Source organism: Bubalus kerabau, chromosome 1 (genome assembly GCF_029407905.1).
Source record: "Bubalus kerabau isolate K-KA32 ecotype Philippines breed swamp buffalo chromosome 1, PCC_UOA_SB_1v2, whole genome shotgun sequence".
In the NCBI taxonomy this organism is placed as follows: Eukaryota; Metazoa; Chordata; class Mammalia; order Artiodactyla; family Bovidae; genus Bubalus; species Bubalus kerabau.
Window position 1 is genome coordinate 9,851,692 of NC_073624.1, and position 22,399 is coordinate 9,874,090.

Here is a 22,399-nt window from a genome sequence, read left to right on the forward strand (position 1 = left end):
ACAACTCCTGTCAGTAATGTTGGTTAAAATATGAAAGAGGCAGGAGTTTGAATGGTTGAATGGGATTCCCTTAGGATTTTACAGCTGATGCTTTCTCTGCATGTCCAAGCATCATTAATCCTCTTTTACTCTGTTGGGATGAGTCTTTTTTGTTCCTGTTTAGAGTGGTCACTAACTTAGTCTTCTCTCCTCTTGCTGTCATCTGCATTCGTGCTTCCCACCTGTTGTTGGCATGTCCTTTACCTTCTCTTTCCCTGCCACATCAACCTACACACTGACTCATCATTGGCTTTGAAGATGTGGAAGATGTCAAGTTTGTGATCAACTATGACTATCCAAACAGCTCAGAGGATTATGTGCACCGTATTGGCCGAACAGCCCGTAGCACCAACAAGGGCACTGCCTACACCTTCTTTACCCCAGGGAACCTAAAGCAGGCCCGAGAGTTGATCAAAGTGCTAGAAGAGGCTAATCAGGCTATCAATCCAAAATTGATGCAGCTGGTGGACCACAGAGGAGGCGGCGGAGGAGGGGGTAAGGGTAAGTCCTGGAGTTTTCCAGGTACTGCCAAGGTATCTTTTTGGTGTTCATTGTGCCTTGTTTGTTGTTAATCCAGTGGGGGTTAATGTTACGTTGCTTAATAATTGTTCATAATCTCTTGAGTAAGACAGTAAGAGGTCTGAGTGACTGTCATAGCCTTAGGTAGTATGTAAGTTTTGAGTTTTCCATATGGAGAAATGAGTAATGTCATATAGGCATAGTTACTGGATCTGAATTGGACAGTTGTGAAATATACTAGCTAGGATCTGTGTTTCATGCCCTTTCCCTCAGCTTACTATATGTTGAAGCTCTACATCAAGATTCCCTTAGAAGTTTTTAAAAGTACAGACTTTTTTTTTAAGTGGGCTTGGAATTGAACTAGGAACCTGAACTTTTCAAAACCCTAAAGCTTGAGAGGTTACTCTGATGCAATTAAGGTCTGGAAAGTAACATTTGAGAACCAGTGTACACTAGTAGAGGATTCCTTTTTAGTCATATGAACCTAGCTGCTTGGGGGTTTTTTGTTTTTAAATCATCCTTACCATTTTCCCTACATTTTTAAGTGTGTGTTTCTTGGTAATCCTCAAAAAAAAGGCAAAAGATGAAAAGTTAAATATCCTTTAATGTTTACCATTCTTTGAAGGTGTCTTCTTAAAGAATCAAATTATATTTTTAAAGTAGTTATTTGGAAGCTGATTTAGCTAAAGATCAAGAAAGAATATTGAATACTTTCGTATCTAGTAACATTTTTACATGTGGTTATGTTTGGATCATATATCTGGCGTTGAAAATTCTTGTGTCTTCATCAGGCGGCCGTTCTCGATACCGGACCACTTCTTCAGCCAACAATCCCAATTTGATGTATCAGGATGAGTGTGACCGGAGGCTTCGAGGGGTCAAAGATGGTGGCCGGAGAGACTCGACAAGCTATCGGGATCGTGGTGAAACCGATAGAGCCGGTTATGCTAACGGCAGTGGCTATGGAAGTCCAAATTCTGCCTTTGGAGCACAAGCAGGCCAATACACCTATGGTCAAGGCACCTATGGGGCAGCTGCTTATGGCACCAGTGGTTACACAGCCCAAGAATATGGCGCTGGCACTTACGGGGCCAGTAGCACCACCTCAACTGGGAGAAGTTCACAGAGCTCTAGCCAGCAGTTTAGTGGGATAGGCCGGTCTGGGCAGCAGCCACAGCCACTGATGTCACAGCAGTTTGCACAACCTCCAGGAGCTACTAATATGATAGGTTACATGGGGCAGACTGCCTACCAATACCCCCCCCCTCCTCCTCCTCCCCCTCCTTCACGTAAATGAAGCCACTCAAGTGGTAGTGACTTGTGCAGACTTAACTACATTTAAAGGAACGCTATCTTTTCCTATTTTTCTCTTCCCTTTTTCTTTCTCTTTTATAATTTTTTCCCCAACCATTGTGATTTGTCTTTCATGCAAATTAGTTAGGATACACTGCCAGGTTTCTTCTGCCTGCCAAAATGATCCAGTCTGTAATAACAGATTTTGTAAAAGTATATATATGTATGTATAGCCGACTGGAAGAGGTTTTCCCCCCAACTTCTTGCATGTTGAGGATATTTGAGCTATTTTTCATCTTAAAAGAAAAAGTAAGGTATTAGGCCCTTTTGTGGGAGCCCCCCCCTTTTTTTTTTTTGTCCTGAGTTTGGGGTGGGGGATGGAGGTTGAACTCTGCAGAAGATGGCGCCTGTGCTTTAAATTGCTCTCGTACTGGGATAGAAAACCAAGAGGGAGTTCCCTACACATTTTCTGTATATTTTTTTTTTCCTTTGGTCTTTTTCAAGCTGGAACAAGGTTCCTTAGGCCTGATGAGTTTTTAAGACAGTGCTTTCCCATTGTCATTTTGGCTGATTGCTTTCTAAGTGCATTTGATAGTTTAAAGAAAAATCCTAATTGGCTTTGTCTCCTTTACATTCTGCCTTCCCCCTTCCCAAGTACTGAAACAACTAATTGTCAGGTTAGAAATTAAATTGCTGAGATAAAGAGGTTTTTTAAGTGTATCTTTAAAAACCCAAATGTTTATTGCAGTGGTTAAATGTAGTGTCTCAGCATCTGGGTGGAGGCTGCCTGTTTTTTTCCCCATGACCAGGGACCATCTGAAATACGTCTTCCTAACCAGACAGCTGCTGTGAGCAGAATGAACATAAATGCTCATTGGAAATTTATTAACCGGTTAAATATGCATTCACCTGCAGTGTAAGAACTACGTTTAATTATAAACAATATAGTCAGTGGGCAAATTTTCTTTTTAAACCCAGTATTTGTAGAGCTAGAGTAACAGCAACTCTATTGGCTACTCATCCCTTTGGCCAAGTTATCTTGAAGGGTCTAAAGGGTTTATTGAGAAAGAACTCTTATTGTCTTCATACTGTGTTCTCTTCAGTGGTTTGTAACAGCCTTTGGATGCAAATTTTCCTCAGCATCCTTTCACACTCAGCTTTTTACAGGTAGGTAGTGCTTAAGAAAAGTTAGAGGACTAAAGCCCAAGTCCTTTTACTTTTCCTCCACCTGAAAGGTAGGTGAGATTGTCCCTTTTGTAGTAATACCAACTGTTTTACAGAGACTTCCTATAGCAGATGGGCCTGGAAAGAAATTTCTGCTCTTGGTTTCACTGTAAAGAGGACAAGGAGATCAGACAGCTTCAGAAATCTCTTCATATCCAGTGTGGGAGTGTTAATTTTTTATTGGTGTTATCAGTATTGTTGATGGTGTAGTTAAAAGGGGAAGGCTTCATTGCATTCTTTGGCTTAGGCCTGAGAGTGCTTACTGGTTTGTAAGATCAAAATATCTAAATGTTTGAGGTCTTTGTTTTCCTCTTAAAACTCTTCAGGGAGAGAGAAGGGATTGTTTCTGAGGGGTACTGAAAAGTGTGGTTGAATGTGCAACATACAGGTAGGTTGTCAGCGTAAGCTGAAATACATGCATGTGAGAACTTGACATCTTTTTTTCCCCTACTTTCCTCTTTCCTAACTTCTCTTTCTCCTCCTCATGGAAGTTGAGGCTGAGGGAGGGTGGTAGGCACAGGAGAAGCAACGGCAGCTCTTCTCTGTGCTTCACACCAGAGTGTCTCCCTGCGAGAGAAGTATGTCTCAGCACTGACGAGTCCACTGTAGACGTTTTTTTAATACACCAAAATCTGATTTTTAACACAAAGGTGCCACCACGGGGGTGTCCTCTCTTGTAAGTCTGAAAGCATCCCTTTGTGAGAAAGGTCTTGGGGCAAACAGGCAGTTAAGTATTTGGTCTGCTTGCTTCCCTTTTTACACCAGGGATTGTTACGATAAAGACAAAATAACAGCATATCCCGAAACTCAAAAGCTGTTGTGGCCTGAGCACAGCTAAGATCTTAGTATTACTGAGCTTTTCCTATATAGCTCCAGAGTGAAGTCTTCTGCCTTTGTGTCTGCCACTCATGATTCAGGTTCTGCCTTTGCTTCAGAACATGAGCAGAAGAATTCTCATTTGATGCTAATAATTGCAGTCATGACAAACTCATCTAGGGGAAGGAGTTAGTTCTGCATTAAGCTGTGGGGCTGCTTCTCCCCATTGCTCCCTAACAATTCATTGTGTGGACTTCTCTCATCTAAAAGGTTGGTGGCTTTTGCTTGGGATCAGTGCTCTCTATTTATGTCCTTGCTGGTCTCTGAACACATTCCTGTTGCGTTAAGACTTGAAAGATTTGTAGATGTGTGATGTTCAGGCACAGGATGCTAAGAGCTTATGTTACTATTCTTAGTTTGTAAATTGTCCTTTTGATACCATCTTGTTTCTTTTGTAGGTATAAATAAAACACTGTTGACAATAAGGTGTGAGATTTTTATTGCTTAAAAAAAGGTGTAACCTAATGATAGTCTCTTATTTTTATTTGCTTCAAGACCATGTTCAATTGACTTGACACCTTAGCACCTAAAACTGTGAAAGGGAGGTGGGATTAATTGGTCTTAATGTGAAAAAAATTTGAGTCACAAACCATCAAGACAATACCTAGTAGGTAAAAAGCCTGGGGTGTTTGCTCATAATATTTCCCACCTGTTGGTGACACCTTTGTATCTTGACTCCCTAAGCATGATGGTCTCCTACCTGGAAAGTACAAGTTCACCACAACAGTATACTCATTTGGGGCTTTTGACTCATACACAGTAGGGTGTATTTCCAGATGGGGATTGGCTGTTCGTTAGCATGAGTCTCACTCCAGGGAACAGTAGTTGACTCCATCCATTCTAAGGTTTGCTTGATGGTTCAGTTGACATTGTGAGGATGTACCATACTTGCATGATTGGCCCATTTTAATTACCTCTATAATTTAAGGGAGATAGTGACGAGGAAATAGAAGGATCAGTGCTTTTCTAAATTCCACATGAAGTATTTCTCCGGCGTCAGTTGTGTCTAAATGGCCCAGGAGAGCATGTCAGATGGTTTGCTTTGTGTTCTTGTTAGGGTGTAGAACATCTCTGATGGCCTTCAAATTGGCATTGGAAGACTTAACTTCTTTCCTTTAAGGACTAGAAGAAAATTAAGCCGAAATTAGAATTTTTCATGAAAGGACTCCTTTACAATTTGTATGACCTTAGTATCTAATTCCCTTTTCGCAGGGAAGATGCCATTGCAGGTTGACTACAGATAGACTGACTCCCCCTTGGACACATACCACCACCCCCTCTTTTGGTAGGCTGTGAATCTAGCACTTGTCCTTAACTCTGTTTCACATCTCACAGCACATCAACGGTTTTCATCAGCTACACTCTTGAGAAATGTCCCCATCTCCGCTGATGACCACCTCCTGGGCAATTGCAACTGCCCATATCTCCCTGCTTTGGCTGCCTTTTATCCTACACAGCAACTGGTTTTCATATGATCCAGTTGCTGCTATCTGTGATTAGAATGCATTGTGAATGTTTTACCCTGACTTAACGGAGACCCTACTCTGGATTGATACCTCTCACCGTACTAGCCTTTTAGTCTTGTATCATGCCAGGCTGGTTTCTGCCTTGGGGCTTACAAACTTAGAAATGGATCAATGTTTGTCCTTTATTGCCCTAACCTAAGTGTCAGATGTCATCTCACAGCTGTCTTCCATGCACACGGTGTATAAAAATAGGATTATTGGTCTATATTTTTTCATAGCACTTAGTTTCCTGAAAACATTTGTCTTTTGCGTTAGAATGTAAGCACCATGAAGCACACAGACTTGCCTGTGTTCACTTCCATATCCCCTCGAACATCGAGTGGATCGTTAATCCTGAGCTGATGCCAGTGACACGTTTCCCAGCACCTACCTTTGGTCACATACAAGTAGAAGAAGTCACAGTAGAAGATGGTTTGTACTACTCCAGACACCACTGCAATTTGGTCATAGAAATTCTCAGTCTGGTATCGCCTAATCCAGTTAGCCAGGTAGAGAGCCCGGTATAGGCCAAGAAAGAACAGATAGTGAGTAGTAATGGTCTCGGCCTCTCCAGTCTTGCTGATCATGAAGAGCTGGGGCAGGATGGCCACTGATTCCAGGTAGATGGAGAAAGTCCAGAGGATCTGAGCCAAAGAGAAGGATCCAGAGGAGGCTGATCAAGAAGGGGCCACCTTTAGTTACCAAAACAATGTTTATTGGTGAGAATATAGTGACGCAAAACCAGTTTAAAGATAACTATTTCACCATTTTTTCAGGTTTTATTTACTTAATAGCCACTCCACACAGCTTGCAGGACCAGAGATTGAACCAAGGCCACAGGCAGTGAAAGCCTGGAACCCCAACCATCAGATGGTCAGGGAACTCCCAGAATCATGTTCTTGAAATTTTTAAATATTATCATCAGTGTGTCATTCAACCCCTTTGAGAGTAAAAAAATAAAAGATTCAAGTGTACTGCTTTTTCCAGAACAGTATGAATGTTGCTATGGAACAATTTTTAATTGTTGTAGAATTCTATCTCATATAAATGTATATATGTTACATATACATATATGTATAAATTTATCATATAAATTCTATCATATAAACTCGCCTTAATTGAGCCTATGGTTTCTCAAAATACAGTCCATGAACATCAGTATCAGAATCACCTCAGATGCTCATTGCCCCACAGATTCTTGAGTCAGAGGCCAGACCTACTGAGTTGAAAACAGTCTGAACTGTGCTTTAGTATCCATTAATCACCTGTTGAACAGAGGGTTTCAGCCTTACGTGGTACTGTGATGCCTGCTTTGTTTATGAACACGACTACTTAGACATGCCTATTTTTAAGAAGAGCACTGTGGATAGCTTATTGGTAATTTCTAAAATAACAAGTAACGGCCACAGTTGTAGAAAGCCAGCTCTGATGTTACCAAGGTGAGGGTTTTAGGGAATGTGTTTACCTTTGGAAATGAGTACTCTGGGTCCCTTCCCTTACCTCCAGAGGAGTGAAACTGTAGTTCTCAAGGAAGGAAAGGCCAATGACAGGGACCAGAAGAAACTCCAGGCGGAATGTATCATTCTCACTGTCAAACGTTTTCCGAAATTTCCCATAGATCATGTACACTGTGACATAGGCGCAGAGGAGAAAAACCATCTGAAAAGGGAGACAGACACATGGGAATCAATGAAGTCATTTTCCCAACCTACTTTTGGGGCTTCAAAGTTACCCTAAATTCAGTCACTCAGTTGTGTCTGACTTTGTGACCCCATGGACTGCAGCAAGCCAGGCCTCCCTGTCCATCACCAGCTCCCAGAGTTTACTCAAACTCATGTCCATTGAGTCGGTGATGCCATCTAACCATCTCATCCTCTGTCGTTCCCTTCTTCTCCCACCTCCAATCTTTCCCAGCATCAGGGTCTTTTCCAATGAGTCAATTCTTTGCATCAGGTGGCCAAAGTATTGGGAGTTTCAGCTTCAGCATCAGTCCTTCCAATGAATATTCAGGACTGATTTCCTTTAGGGTGGACTGGTTGGATCGCCTTGCTGGGGACTCGCAAAGAGTCTTTTCCAACACCATAGTTAAAAAGCATCAATTCTTGGGCACTCAGCTTTCTTTACAGTCCAACTCTCACATCCATATATGACTACTGGAAAAACCATAACTTTGACTAGATGGACCTTTGTTGGCAAAGTAATGTCTCTGCTTTTTAATATGCTGTCTAGGTTGGTCATAGTTTTTCTTCCAAGGAGCAAGCGTCTTTTAATTTCATGGTTGCAGTCACCATCTGCAGTGATTTTGGAGCCCCAAAAGATAAAGTCTCTTATTGCTTCCATTGTTTCCCCATCTATTTGCCATGAAGTGATGGGACCGGATGCCATGATCTTAGTTTTCTGAATGCCGAGTTTTAAGCCAACTTTTTCACTCTCCTCTTTCACTTTCATCAAGAGGCTCTTTAGTTCTTCTTTAGTTCTGCCATAAAGGTGGTGTCATCTGCATATCTGAGGTTATTGATAGTTCTCCCAGCAATCTTGATTCCAGCTTGTGCTTCATCCAGCCCAGCATTTTGCATGATGTACTCTGCATATAAGTTAAATAAGCAGGGTGACAATATATAGCCTTGACATACTCCTTTCCCAATTTGGAACCAGTCTGGTGTTTCATATCCAGTTCTAACTGTTGTTTCTTGACCTGCATTCAGATTTCTCAGGAGACAGGTCAGGTGGTTTGGTATTCCCATCTCTTGAAGAATTTTCCACAGTTTGTTGTGATCACACAGAGGCTTTGGCATAGTCAATAAAGCAGAAGTAGGTGTTTTTCTGGAACTCTCTTGCTTTTTCAATGATCCTACAGATGTTAGCAATTTGATCTCTGGTTCCTCTGCCTTTTCTTAATCCAATTTGAACATCTGCAAGTTCACGGTTCATGTACTGCTGCCTGAGTTGGGACCTACCAAACCTGAGCACGCATATTCTGCCTTCAGTTGGAAAAGGTGAAGTGTGTTTGCAATTTCTGAATTGAATCTGAAGCTAATGGTCTTTTTGTTAAGTGACTCCATGCTTCTAACTGGGACTGATAGTTGCTACCATGATGACCCTGAGGTGCCCAGGTGTCCTCTCACTGTGGAGCATTAGGCAAAAAAAAAGAGAGAACTGGTCTTTGTCAAGTGATTTAGCAGTAGCGTTCCAGGGCTCTTTTAAAGCCTCAAGTTCTTAGGTCTGCATCAGTGAATTGAGAGCATACTTCTACAAAGACTAAAATTCCTTGAATCAGGTGATAATCAATGCTTCAGAAAAGTGCTCTTTTACTAACTAGAGTAGCTGTCCTCCAGCATATAATGGTTTTATAATTGGCCTCTAATCTAGGCCAGAGGCTCTCAAACCTGAATGTGCATCAAAATATAGAGGGCTGCCCCTGCCCCTACCCTCAGGGGCAGGGGGGGTTTCACTTAGTGGGTCTGAGTAGGCCTGAGAATTTTGCATTTCTAGCACGTTCCTATGTGATACTGCTGCTGGTGGTCCAGGACCACACTGGCCTAGAAAAGTGTTTGCACTTAAAAACTCAGGTTATTTCCTCAAAGCCTTGTTCTTACAGAATGAGGCACATGTGCTCTGTGTCACCATACCCCCATGGAACAAGACTCATCGCTGCTTGTGATCACATGTTCTGTAAATGTCTATGGACCAGCCTGTCTCCCCTTGGAGAGAAGATTCCCTAAGACGGTCCATGCCCTGTCTGCCTCTGAATCTAACTCAGGGCCCCAAACAAATGTTGGAATGAGTGAATGAATCAATGAAAGAGATCACTTCTTCATTTCACACATTTGGAAACTGGCCTCTTTGAAGACTAGACCTCATTCAGCCATGGCAAGGGCCGGGTCTACAGTTCCCGCCAGGACTGCCCAAGTCAAACCCTTGGGAAGAGAAATTAACTAAGCGGGCAGTGTTTGCTTACTTCCGTGTTGGATTTAAGTAAACAGCAATTTCAGGATCTCGGATTGACGTTCACACTGAGTTCAACACACCACAAGTAAGAGCATCCTCCATTCTACCAATTCTAGGAACAAGATGCCCAGAATCCCAAAAGGACATCTCTGATATGGAGAAAGAGAACTCACTTTTAGTTAAATATCTTCTGGGAGCTAGGTATATTACATAGATTCCCATGTTATCGTCACAATAGCCCGGCAAGATTGTTAGGATTCTGCCCATGTAGCTTTTTTACCTTAAAAACAGGACTCCTATTAGACAATGTGCCCAACTAAAAACCACATATTCCAGCCTCCTTTGCAGATAAGGATGGTCAGTGACATGCAGATGGAAGTCACTGGAAAGCTCTATGAAAAGGGCTTACCCAGCTGGCAGGCACCCTATTGCTCTTTTTCCCCTTCCTCCTCCTTCCTATCCCAAATGTGATATGATGGTAGGAGCTCTAGTACCTATTTTGTGACCCTGAGGCAACCTTAAGGATAGATATCACATTCAGGCTAGCTATATCATTTTCAAGGCTTCTTGTTAAAAAATAAGAATTTCAAAATGGCAAAAGCAAAGTATTAAACCAAGCATAGGGCCCTTCTGAGCAACTGCATGGGTAACAAACTCAAGTACTGGTCACACTTAAGCTGGCAGAGCAGAAAGTTAAAAGGAGCTGCCATTCCAGGCTTAGACTACCCACTTCCAGATTTTGTTTTATGAGTGCTGTAAAAATAAATCCTAACCTTATTAAAATAACCCACATCTCTGCTACCAGCATCCAGTTACCTCCCATTTTACTGACTCTGAAATCTGGGCTCTTTCCACTAAATTGTGTTGGATGATTGGTTAAAGCCTCAGAAAATGTCTCACTCCAACACAACCTCACAGCTATGACCCAGGGCTGAAAGATGTTCAGTTTCTCCTTCTGTAAAATAGGACCAAACTTCAAAGCAACAGCTTCCCACTGCAAAACGGAATCCAAATGGTTCACCTGCACCATCTGCCCTCACCCAGCCCTCTGTCGGCATCCCCACCACCAGCAGGCAGCCCTCGCTTGCTGATCTCCCACCGAGTCTGCCTTCTGTCTGCCCTTTGAGTACATCAAGCTTGTTCCTGTCTTGGGGGGTCTTTGCACCAGCTATTCCTTCTGGTTGGAAATGTCTTCCTCTGAGCTTTGTTTCCTGTGTCATTCAAATCTCAGTTTACACATCCCCTCTTTGGAGAGGCCCTTCTTGACCACACTCTCTAAATAGCTCCCTCAGTGGAGTCACTCAGTCGTGTCCGACTCTGTGACCCCATGGGCTGCAGCACGCCAGGCTTCCCTATCCATCACCAACTCCCGGAGCTTGCTCAAACTCATGTCCATCGAGTCGGTGATGCCATCCAACCATCCTATCCTCTGTTAGCCTCTTCTTCTCCTGCCCTCAATCTTTCCCAACATCAGGGTCTTTTCCAAATAGCTTCCTAGTCATTCTCTATCATGTAACTCTGCTTTTAAAACTTTTTGTCTTTATAATTAAAAGGAAACAGCATCCCATTTTAATTATTTACATAGCCTTCTCCCTAGCCAGTTTTTCTTACTTGTTTCATTATCTGTCTCCCCAGTTATATTGTAGGTTCTATGAGTACGGGTGTCTTGTATTTCTCACATGCATGCTCAGTTGCTCAGTTGTGTGCTCTTTTACCCTGTGGATTGTAGCCCACCAGGCTCCTCTGTTCATGGGATTCTCCAGGCAACCTACTGGAGTAGGTTGCCATTTCCAACTCCAGGGGATCTTCTTGGAGATCAGAGATTGAACCTGTGTTTCTTGTGTCTCCTGCACTGACAGGAGGATTTTTCACCACTGGGCCACTTGGGAAGCCCTCTTAGCTCACAGTAGGTGCTCAATAAATATTTGTCAGATAAATGGACCAATAAGCTCTCTGAAAGCTCACAGCATCGTGTTTCCTTTTTTGCTTATTTTTTAACCATTGTAATAGTTTTTATTGAGTTTTTAATATACGATAGCTATTGTATATTCACAGGCATTACCTTGTTTAATTTTCACAACAAAACCCTCTGAGGCAAGTATAACGATCTTCATTTTGCAGAGGAGGAAACCAAGGTACACAGAGGCCAGCAGCCTTGCCCAAGCCCAGGCCCCATAGCTACTAACAGCAAAACCAGGAATCAAACCTAGGTCTGGCTGGTTCCCCAGCCTGAGTCCCCAAGCATAAACTGTCTCACCATCTGGGGGTGCTCAGCAGGCCCCCCACCATGGCTGCCCATCCCCCTCACCTTCATTACTGTGTTGTAGATGGAGATGAAGTTGGTGAACAGGTCCAGGTACCTGGTGGTAAAGACGAGAGCGAAAAGGATCTGGCTCTTCCCAGAGATGCCTGCGGTTGGATAGGGACAAGAGACAATAAGAATCCAGGCTCTCAGGCTCACACACACTCCAGAAGCCCAGAGCCTGAGCTGGAAAGGCCTCCAGAGTGCCCGCTTAGTGGTGACACCCTGTCCAGGGCACTGGCACCCCCGAGGGTCAGGAAACACTCCTTCCCATTGATCACTTGAATCTATCCTCTCACCAGACTGTAATCTGTCACCCAGTCTCCAAATAGAGACATGGACACCGAGTTCCCACGGCCCCCGCACGTGCCTGCCTCAGTTCCTGCTCTGGGTAGGGTGTAGGGGTGGTTGGAGTCGGGCTTGAGAGGAGAGGTGTCAAGGCTTCTCTTCATTCCACCTCCATCGTTCCACTGACGGGCCCCCAAGCTCCATTTTTTGTGGAACAGCTGACTGGCTCTACAAGGGGCTGACTCATCAGGGAGACCACAGCAGGTGGAGGAAGGCACAGGGCCAGGGAGCATTCTATTTCATGTTTCCAAATTTTGAGTAAAAAAGGTTTTTTTTCTAGTTATAAAAGTTACAACTATTTTTACTCTTTGTAAAACAAAAACCAGGTAATACACGGTCAGTCGCTAAGTTGTGTCTGACTCTTTGCGACTCTATGGGCTGTAGCCTGCCCATCTCCTCCGTCCATAGGATCTCCCAGGCAAGAATACTGGAGTAGGCTACAGTCCCCTTCTCCAGGGGATATTCCTGACCCTGGGACTGAACCCGAGCCGAGTTGGCAGGCAGATTCTTTACCAGTGAGCCACCTGGGGAACTATACACAGAAATGTAAATTTAAAAACAGCAGTCTTCTGAGTCACAAAGCCTGCATGTGTAACCTTCCTGATCTTGGTTGGCACACACATACACATACACAACACATACACAACATATACAACATGTAATGGACGCTCAAACCCACAAAACTGGGTTCCTACTTACCATGCTATTTTCTCATCTGCTTTGGTCTCTTTCCTTTTTGAACTTTTTATTTTGAAATAATTTTAGATTTACAGAAGAGTTGTAGACAGTATAGAGAGGCCCCATATACCCTTCACCCGGCTTCCCCTAATGTTAACACCTTGCATGATGTCAGGTGAGCGTATGCTCCTTGGTTCTGTCTTGTCACAGAATGACATCACAGAGTGATTGGAGTGATGGACATTAAAGCCCTCGGCATGTCACAGCTCTCGGGTCTCGAACAGACCGTGTTATAGCTCTTAGACAAATCAGTGTTAAAGCTCTGTGTTACAGCTCTATTTTATTTAGAAAATAGCAAGAAAAACCATCCTCGAGGTGTGAGGGCATGTAGACCCAAAGACGCCAAGAGAAGAGCACCCCAGCACGCAGGAGAGAGAGACCCCCGGCCCTTTGGCTCCTCTTTTTATATGTTTTTTCTCCCCGTGGGCCTGCCCTATGTAAACTGGGCTAGCCAGGAGTGTTGTTTGTTGTACCTGAGGTCCTCACTCCGATCCTCGGACCTTCCTTTGTTCTATTTTCGCGGACTTTTCCCTTCCTTATCTTGTAGCCACCGCCATTCTGGACTCCTGTTTCCTATTCTAACTGAACATTTGCCAAACTAAGAAACTGGTATCAGTAGAGCACTATTGGGGTATCCCAATAGTGAGCTGGGTAGCTCAGCTGGTAAAGAAGCCACCTTCAATGCAGGAGACCCTGGTTCGATTCCTGGGTCAGAAAGATCCCCTGGAGAAGGGACAGACCACCAATAGTGAGCTGGGTAGCTCAGCTGGTAAAGAATCCACCTTCAATGCAGGAGACCCTGGTTCGATTCCTGAGTCAGAAAGATCCCCTGGAGAAGCGACAGACCACCAACAGTGAGCTGGGTAGCTCAGCTGGTAAAGAAGCCACCTTCAATGCAGGAGACCCTTTTGATTCCTGGGTTGGAAAGATTCCCTGGAGAAGGGACAGACTACCCACTCCCGTATTCTTGGGCTTCTCTGGTGGCTCAGATGGTAAAGAATCTGCCTGCAATGTGGGAAACCTGGGTTCAATCCCTAGGTTGGGAAGATCCTCTGGGGGAGGGCATGGCAATCCACTCCAGTATTCCTGCATGGAGAATCCCCATGGACAGAGGAGCCTGGCGGGCTACAGTCTATAGGGTCGCAAAGAGTTGGACATGACTGCGTGACTAAGCACAGCACAGAGCACCGTTGACTAAACTCCAGACTTTATTCAGATTTCACGTTTGCCTATTCATGCCCTTTTCCTGTTCCAGATGCCAATCCAGGATTTGAGGCTGCATTTAGCCATCATGCTCCTTGGTCAACTTTTGGCCACTTTTGATATATGGTCATGGAGGTGGTTTCAGGGTGAAGCGAGCAGCTGCCCTGCCTCCCGTTTCTCTCGCCCCGTTAAACCCACAGCGGTCTGGGTCCATCACCAACCCACTCCTATGGTCCATGATGCCCACGTTTCTGCAGCCAAACATCAACTCTGTCCTCACTCACCCAGCTCTTCAAGAGTCATTGGGGCACTCCATCTATTCCAACCACACCCTTCTCCAGGTTTCTGCCACTGCCCACACTGCCAGCTTCTCACCTCCCCTGGCTGCTCCTGTCCTCCTCAAACCCTAATCCTCAGAGGGTGAGCTCTCTTCTCCCTCTATCCCTTTATCCCATCCCACACATGAGGGACTCTGCAGCTCCAGACTCTCCTTGGTTTTCTGACCTACATATTTCTGCCTGGCGAAGCCCACCATCTCCCCCTGAATCCCCTCCTTCTCCTGTCTTCTGTCCTTCATAAATGCCATCACCATTCCCTCCATGTTCAAGCCAGAAAACCAAGAGCCATCCTTGAATCTCTTTCACCTTTGTCCCCTCATCTCTGGACTTCACTCTAAAGGTGATGGGTTGACTGGGTAGCTGGACACCCAGAAGTGTCATTACCTGATTCAGGGTTTGACTCCTTCGTACACCTGATTGGTACCTTTTCTAATGATCCCTCTGGTGGGAGACATTCATTCTGGGGAAGGTGGGGGGACAATTTTAATGCCTGAGGATGAACACTGCTGAAGCCCCTCACAGTTTGGAGGGCTCTGGGTCCATGTGCCAGCTTTCCTACCAGCATGGCAAGCCTGAGTCTCACACTTGGCATCTGTAAAATGGACTGACGTGAGGCCTAACTAGGATTCAATGTGGAATACAAGTGTCTTCTTGGGGGGTTGGCAGGGGGCCTGGCTGCAGGGGAAGGAGCCCTCTGGGGGAGGGGGTGGAGTCCAGGAGGCAGTAACTGGGCCAGGTCGGGCTGAGACTCTCTACACCACCTCCCAGAGCCCGCACTTAGGTCTGGCCGGTGCGGGGGGCCTCAACTGCATTCAGGAGGGTCCAGTAGGAGGCTCTACTGGGTGACACAAGGCTATCCCCCCACATAGCTTCTTTCCACTCCTCCACTCTTTCCATCCCCAGCCTGCCAGGCCCCTGGGCTTCACTCACATTTTCCCTAGCATTTTGGGAACCCTGGCGGTCTTCAGTGCATTGGTTTTCCACACTCTTTAAAAACCAGTGAATAATTTCCACCAAAGCAAACCACACACGGAGACCTCAGGATGGAGAGGAGAACAGGAGCCTGGACCTGGCCAGAGTCCCTTGGGGGACCCACTGACCAGGTGCAGACCTCCTACCCTTTGACAGATAAAGACAACTGAGGCCCCAGGTCACACAAGGAGTCAGTGGCAGAGCGCGAATGGAGTGCCAGTCTCCTGCCTTTGGGGCTGGGTCACTGGGGTGTCACCCAGGCCTGCTCCTGGGGGAGGCGCTCACCTCCTCTGTTCCCAACCAGACCTGTGCTGATCCCTCTCCACACACACAAGGGCCCTCCCGCTCATCCGCCCTTTGCTTTTCCCATTGCTGTTGTTTAGTCGCTCAGTCGTTTCTGACTCTTTGCGACCCCATGAACTGTAGCCTGCCAGGCTCCTCTGTCCACGGGATTCTCCAGGCAAGAATACTGGAGTGGGTTGCCATTTCCTTCTCCAGGGGATCTTCCTGACTCAGAGATCTCCTGCATTGCAGGCAGATTCTTTACCATTGAGCCACTCAGCATCTCTGACAAACCATATAATTTAGTTGGTTGCTACCACCGTTGCTGGCTGACGGCCTCCCACCTCTAAATTCAGCCCCACCAGGCCAGGATCTCTGCCTGTGTGGCGGGCTTCTATCCCAGGTGCCTGGAAGAGCGGGTGGGGAACAGCGCCCTCTCCTGGTCATGGTGGCTCATCCTGTCCAAGACCCTTCCCCACAGGGACAGGTCCAGGCTAGATTCTGCCCCTCACTGGAGCCTCTCTCAGCATTCCTGGCCCACTTCCCGTAAGTGGGAACCTGAGAACCAACCTGTGAGTGCCTATCTCCCTGGAGACCCCAAACCCAAAAGGCCTCCAGGTCTGGAATCACTCCCTCTGCAATGACACTCACAGCACCCGCCTCTTACCCCCAACCCCTTCCCTCCTGCTTCAATGCTGCTCTTTCAGCCTCTCCCACAGCTTCCAGAGTCCCCTTACAAGCCCCCTCCCCTGCTCCAAACTTTCCTTGACTCCCAGTCCCAACTCCCTAGCCTTCAGCAGACAAGGCCCTTTCACATCCGACCGATGTCCTCCGCCCGCGGACTGGTCTCCCCCCAGGACCACCCTGAAGACAGGCTGCTCCCCGTTTCCAGGACATGCCCTGCCATCTGTGACACCACAAGCCCTTCCTGTGTGCCAGGCTGCCTGTCTTCCAGGACAGAGCAGCACAGAGCTGCTCCTTCCATGAAGCCTTCAGGGGTCCACTCCCTGCCTCGCTGGCCCCCACGAGGAGTCCGTGCCCTTCTCTGTAGGCCCTCACCCCAGCGCCAAGCACAGGGCAGGCGCCTCCAGGACACCAGTGGACAAAGATGGCTGCAGGCCGCTCAGGCAGCCTCTTAATGCACTGGGTCTGTTTGGCCACCACCGGTCCAGTCCTGAAACTGAAACATCTCTGACCCCCTAGCGGGGCCGCCAGACTGCTGGGCAAAAGGGGGACCCCCTCCCACCCTCTCTGGGCTTCTGCTCATGGGCAGCTCTGTGCCCAAGTGGGCCTAGCTGATGCCTCTCCTGCCACATCACAAGGAAAGGGCCCAGCTAGGGGGGTGGGGGTGGGATGCGGGGATGTCTGACAGGGGGCAGGGGAGAGGGGAGAGGGGGAAGGGGAGGGCAAGAGAAGACCCTGAGAGTCTGGAGCCCCTTCCTGTGTGTTCACCTCCTTCGCCCCGACCTCCCATTCCCCACCTCGGGCCTGAGTGAGGGTAGAGGGCACAAGGGGCCCCAAGCGGTGCTGCTCCTGGGCAGCAAAGGGGGTGTCACCTCCTCTCTATCCCCCCCTTCCAACCACCAGTGGCCATACCAAGTGGTGGGGGAGGGAGGGAGGCAACCCTCCATTACCTGCACGGGTCCGTTTCCTCTGATACGGTACAATTGTACATTTTCTTTGGAAGCTAAGCTGTGCGAAGACAGTTTCAAGCACCCCCAAGCCGAAGTCCCCACCCTGCAGAGACATTCAGGAGCCTCTTCCCCTCCAGCCTTGCAGCAGGGGCGTGGGGCTGCCCCCCTCCTCCGCCCCCGGTCCCCACCTCCCGTCCGAGACGCCCCCACCTCCCGCTCGGGACGCGCGCCCTCACCCGCGCAGCACTTGGACCTCCAAATCTTCCCCAGAAGCAGGATCATGGCCAGGAGATGGCTCAGGTCGCCGAGGATCCGAAACACGTTCATGGTCCGGCCCGCGCGCAGCCAACTCCTGGGAAACTTTTCTGGCGGGCGAGGCGGCTGCCACGTCCCTGGCCCCGGCCCCGGCCCCGGCCCCGGCCCCGGCCTGTGGGTCCTGCGCTCCCGAGCTCCGCGCTCCCGTCCGGGCGCGGCCGCTCCGCCAGCGTGCTCTTGGCCGGGCGGTGACGTGGCCGGGCCGGCGGCCGTGCCAGGGAGCCAGGAAGCGCCGCCGCCCGAGATCCCGCCTCCCGGCCCAGCCCAGCGCCTCGGCTCCTGGGGCGGGCCGTCCCGCGGGCCGGGGGGCTTCCGGCCTGGGCTCGCCGACTACAGCCCCGGGCCGCTCTGTGTCCACGGGGTGCCTGCCACGTCCCACCCCGCCGACACCCCTGAGAGGGGTCCCCCCGGAGTCCGGGCCCCTGCCTCCCCTACTTGGAACGGAGGGTGACCGTGGGCGAGCCACTGGGCCCCTCTTTCTGCCTTGGTTCCCTCATCTGTACACAGAGCTCAGAAGACCCGTTCTGGGGTGAAGTGGGGTCCTGCGTGCCACTGCTTGGCATGGGCTTAGCAGGTTGGAAGCCCCCCAGAAACGGGTGACCCACTGCTATGGTCATCATCAGCCTGCAGTTTGAACTCCTTCCCCCTCCCGTGGGGAGAAGAGCTGGAGCCAGTTTCCCCTTCCTCTCACCTGTTCCTTTCAGGAGCCACCTTGTCCTGACCTGACCTGTTGAACAACGGTAACCAGACCCTCTGGTTGGGAGTCAGGTGGGCCTCGGTTCCAGCCAGGACGCTGAGAGGCTTTCCTTCTCTTGGCCTCAGTTGTTTCATCTGTAAAATGGGATGATGGTGAGCATGGAAGATGCTCAGGGAGATGCAGGATCCTCACTAGCGTCTCCCTCTTCTTGGTGTGACAAGATGTCAAACAGGAGCACAGGCCAGGAGAGACTCCAGAGGGCGGCGGGCCAGCAAGTTGGGAGGGTGAAGGGTGAAGGGCCAATGGAGGGGAGGAGCCCTGTCAGTGCTCCTCCTGAGTAGACCGGCCACCCTCTCTGGGCCTTGGTCTCTGCATCTGTAGTAGTGGATCACATGTGCTCCCCGCTTTTGACCCCTGTAGACCGTTTTCCTGCTCAGGACCTCGACCTCTCCCTAAATTACTGACTTCGTCTCTGCCCCTTCCCCCATCACAGCCAGCCAGAGGGGCTCTGCCCTGATTAAATGTGTCACTTCTCTACTTGCGACACTCCCACGGCCCCTTCACATGCCTCCAGGCCACAGCGGTCCTTCGAGACTCAAAATGTGGTCCAAGGACCAGCAGCATCTGTATTGCCTGTTGGGACTGCGGAATCTCCGGCCCCACCTCAGACCCACTGAATCAGAATCTGCTGTTAAACAGCAACCCTGGGTGATGTGTGTGCACACGAAAGTTCGAGAAGCACCGATCTAAGCAAAACTAAGAAGGAGGTACTATAATTCCCATTCTACACCGGGAACACTGAGGCACAGAGAGGTTAAGCAATTTGCTTAACATCACACAGACACTGAATAGTGGCGCCCGGATTCCCACACACAGTCTGATTCCAGTGTTCATGCAATTAAATCCTTACATTACACTATGGGTTGTCATAGGAGGGGATGAGCCCCCTGTCACCAGAGGTAAGCAAGCAGGGTGGGGCGGGGGTGCCCATTTGTCAAGGATGCTCTGTGGGGACTCCTGCCCTGGTGAGGATAACCATCAAGTATTGAGCACTTACTGGGTACTGGGTACCAGGCATGGGTCAGGCATATTAGGTTCTCTCAGTTTGGCCTCAACAGTCACCTTCTGAAGCAGGTTTTAAAGCCTCGCTTTGCAGGTAAAGGCTATCGAGACCCAGCAAAGTGAGCTGTGTGGTTCAAGTTCCTGTGGGAGGAAGAACCAGGCACTCATCCCAGGGCTGTGACGGGTTCTGAATGGGCTGCTGTGTTCCCTGCTCCCCCCAAACCCTGCCCAGATGCCTCCCCGCCCCAGAGAAGGCGGTGGCTATTTAAATACCTCAGGTGTGGCTACGGTTCTCTCTGCCCAACCAGCTGGCATCTCCTTCTAGGCGCCCACCTCCTCCCCAAGCCAGGGAAAAGCACGTGCATTTGCCATTTGGTGAAACATCTGTCCTCCTGAGAAGCAGCCCCAACTGCCAGCGGGGGCTGGAACGGGCTCGAATCCTCCTCTCTTTCTCCAGGGGGACCACAGGAGAACTGGCCCCGGCCAGAGGAAGTCTGAGGAGGGACCATCGTGGTGGTGGAAGGAGAAGAACTCAGGTTGGGTGGTCCCAGGGTCAAGGGTTTGTCCTGGGCCTGCCACAGTGGCCTTGAGCCTGCCGTGTCTCCTCCCTGGGCCTTCACTTTCCCATCTGTTAATGGCAATAATGAAGATAGAAGTATTGCTGACTGGGGATTCCCTGGTGGTCTGGTAGCTAAGGCTCCACGCTCCCAGTGCAGGGAGCCTGGGTTCCACCCCTGGTCTGGGATCTATCCCACATGCCGCAATTAAAACTCAGCACAACCAAATAAATAAAATATTAAAAAGAAGAAGAGGAAGAAGTATTGCTAACTGGTTACTTGGTCCTCCTTACAGCTAGTCTTCCCAGTTTCCCTATGAAACTGATACCCCCTATGTCTCAGGACAGGGAGCTCATCACTCCCATTTTACAGATGAGAAAACTGAGGCTCAAACTTGTCTCTTGCTCCCACAGGTCACATAGACCTCTTCTCCCCAAAGTTCTATCACTCTGGCTTTAGTAATCGGCACCACCTTTTTCATACTTACCCCATCTTCAAGGTGGAGCATTTTTCAAAGCTCCCCATGAAGCACAGGGAAAACCCCCTCCTCATTTTACCCCCTCTGTCTCTAGCCCATGCCGGCACTCCGACCACCTGCACCATCAGACCTATCTCTCCCGGATGCTGGGGGGTTCCTGACAAGTCCCTCACCCTCTAAGCCTCACTTTTCCTGACACCTGAAGTTTGTCTGCTCTAGGAATGAAATGGAGGGGAAGCCAAGAGGGAAATTTCCTTCAGTTCAAAGGATAATGATTCTTTTTTCCTTGCTTTCCTGAAAGCAGATTGTATGCTTTCAAAGTCAGATTTATGGGAGAGAGAATGGGGGAGTTGTTCAATGATAGAGGGGAAAATGTATATACAGATTTTTTTTTCCTTCCTGGTCCTAGCCTTTTGGTACATTGCACCACTGTATTGAATATTCTGCCAGCTGTCTCAAATTCTGTGTGGATGTAAGGTGAAAATCGCAATCATGAGGACGCCCGGCCACCTAATCAGCTGCCTCCAGCTGGGTAGCACCCCGGAAAGAAGAGGAAGCTATGGGTCTGGGCTCCTGGGACTCTCTTTGAGTTCCTGGGGGCCACTATGGCTTTTCTGTTCTTGGCAATGAGTGGGCGCTCCTCCGCCCCCAGTGGAAAGAATGAGCTTTTCCCAAGTAGGTGTTTCAGAAGTTCCCCCCTTTCCCACTCTGCTCAATATATTTTGAGTGACACTCTGTAGGAACTAGTGTGCACCCCATTTTTACAGGGCGGGAAACCAAGTTTCCAAAACCTCTCCTCCACTTTCAGTCCCAAGCACATTTATTGAAGACCAGCTGTGTCCCAGGTGCCTTGCCGGCTGTTGTAGGTATAGACCTAAGGAGCCCCTGGGGCGCCGTGGGGGCCAGGAGCCTGTGCAGGGCTGGATATGGCACAGAGGAGAGAGTAATTACCCTGGGCTGGGGGGAGTCAGGAGGCAGAACTGCAGTTAGGAAGGCTTTCAGAGAATGCCAGAGTGGGCTCTGAAGGATGAGTAGGAGCTTGCCTTCAGGACAAAGCCAGGGGGAAGAGAGTACAGTCCCAAGTAGAAAGAACTACAGGTGCAAAGGTGCAGACATGTGTCTGATACCACTTACTCTCCCAACGTATTTTATTTGTAGCACTCTTTAAAAGGTCAATGAATGGGTTGGAGCAGGGCGTGGGAAGAGAGGGGATGGGACTTCCCCGGAGGTCAAGTGGTTAAGACTCCATGCTTTCATTGCGAGGGGCACGGGGTTCAATTCCCGGTGGGGGAACTAAGATTTTTCAAGCTCCACTATTTATGAGCTGTCTGAATTTGGGCAGTTTGTTTCATTTCTCCAAGCCGTAGTGTTCTCATCGGTCATTTGAGTGTAAACCAAGTACTGACTTCAGAGGGTAAATATCAGGGTCAAAGTCAGCTAGGTTTCTAAAGCTCTTTGCAAGAAATAAACCACGCAACAAACGCCAGCCCCGAGTCCCGTTTACAGGACACCGAAGCCCAACGAGGCAAAGCAGAGCTAGGAGAAAACACGGAAATGTCATGTCCTCGGGAAGCGATCACTCCCTCTCTGATTTATTCCCTGAGAAGTGCAAAAAAGAGTATCATTGGTAACCTCTCGCCCGAGGATGCCTTCTGGGGCGCTGGAAGTGTTCTGTATTTAGATCCGAGTGGTGGTTACATGGGTTTTGAGCTGTACACTTGAGATGCATGTATTACCGTTTGTTAATTACACCTAAAGTAAAAGTAAAAGAAACCAGCCCTGGCCGCGATGCCCCCTTCTTCGCCGCTGGCGACAGGTGTCTTTCGGAGAGTCCCAAGGCCAACCTCCACGCGCGGCGCAGGCAAAGAGCTCTGAGCCGGGAGTCGTGCACCGCGCACCAGGGCCTGGGCGAGGTTCCCAAGGCAACCGCAAGCCGCTCTCGCCGCGTCTCCCGAGTGACGAGGTGCCACCGAAGCCCCGGAGCCCGGATCACGGAACGGGAGCCACGGAGCGAGGCTGGAGGGAGAAGGCGGCTGGCCAAGGGCGGAGGGGAGAGACTCCGCGCCCTT

The 22,399-nt window shown here is 48.6% G+C and overlaps 2 protein-coding genes across 2 annotated transcripts in view; one reads left to right on the forward strand and one right to left on the reverse strand.

The window, feature by feature from the left end:
* DDX17 (DEAD-box helicase 17) overlaps positions 1–4,376 on the forward strand; it is an 18,216-nt gene extending 13,840 nt beyond the window's left edge. The window contains exons 12-13 of the mRNA XM_055566870.1: positions 298–534; positions 1,350–4,376. Of these exons, the coding sequence (XP_055422845.1) occupies positions 298–534; positions 1,350–1,855 (743 nt within the window). The 3' untranslated portion in view covers positions 1,856–4,376. The remainder of the gene's footprint in view (positions 1–297; positions 535–1,349) is intronic.
* KDELR3 (KDEL endoplasmic reticulum protein retention receptor 3) lies at positions 4,376–17,725 on the reverse strand. Its single transcript, XM_055566871.1, has 5 exons — positions 17,458–17,725; positions 11,713–11,813; positions 6,957–7,115; positions 5,848–6,100; positions 4,376–5,073 (listed from the first exon to the last, which is right to left on the reverse strand). Exons 1-5 carry the CDS (start codon positions 17,546–17,548, stop codon positions 5,033–5,035), a joined length of 645 nt encoding a protein of 214 aa, XP_055422846.1. The 5' UTR covers positions 17,549–17,725; the 3' UTR covers positions 4,376–5,032.
* Between the last annotated feature and the right edge of the window lie 4,674 nt (positions 17,726–22,399).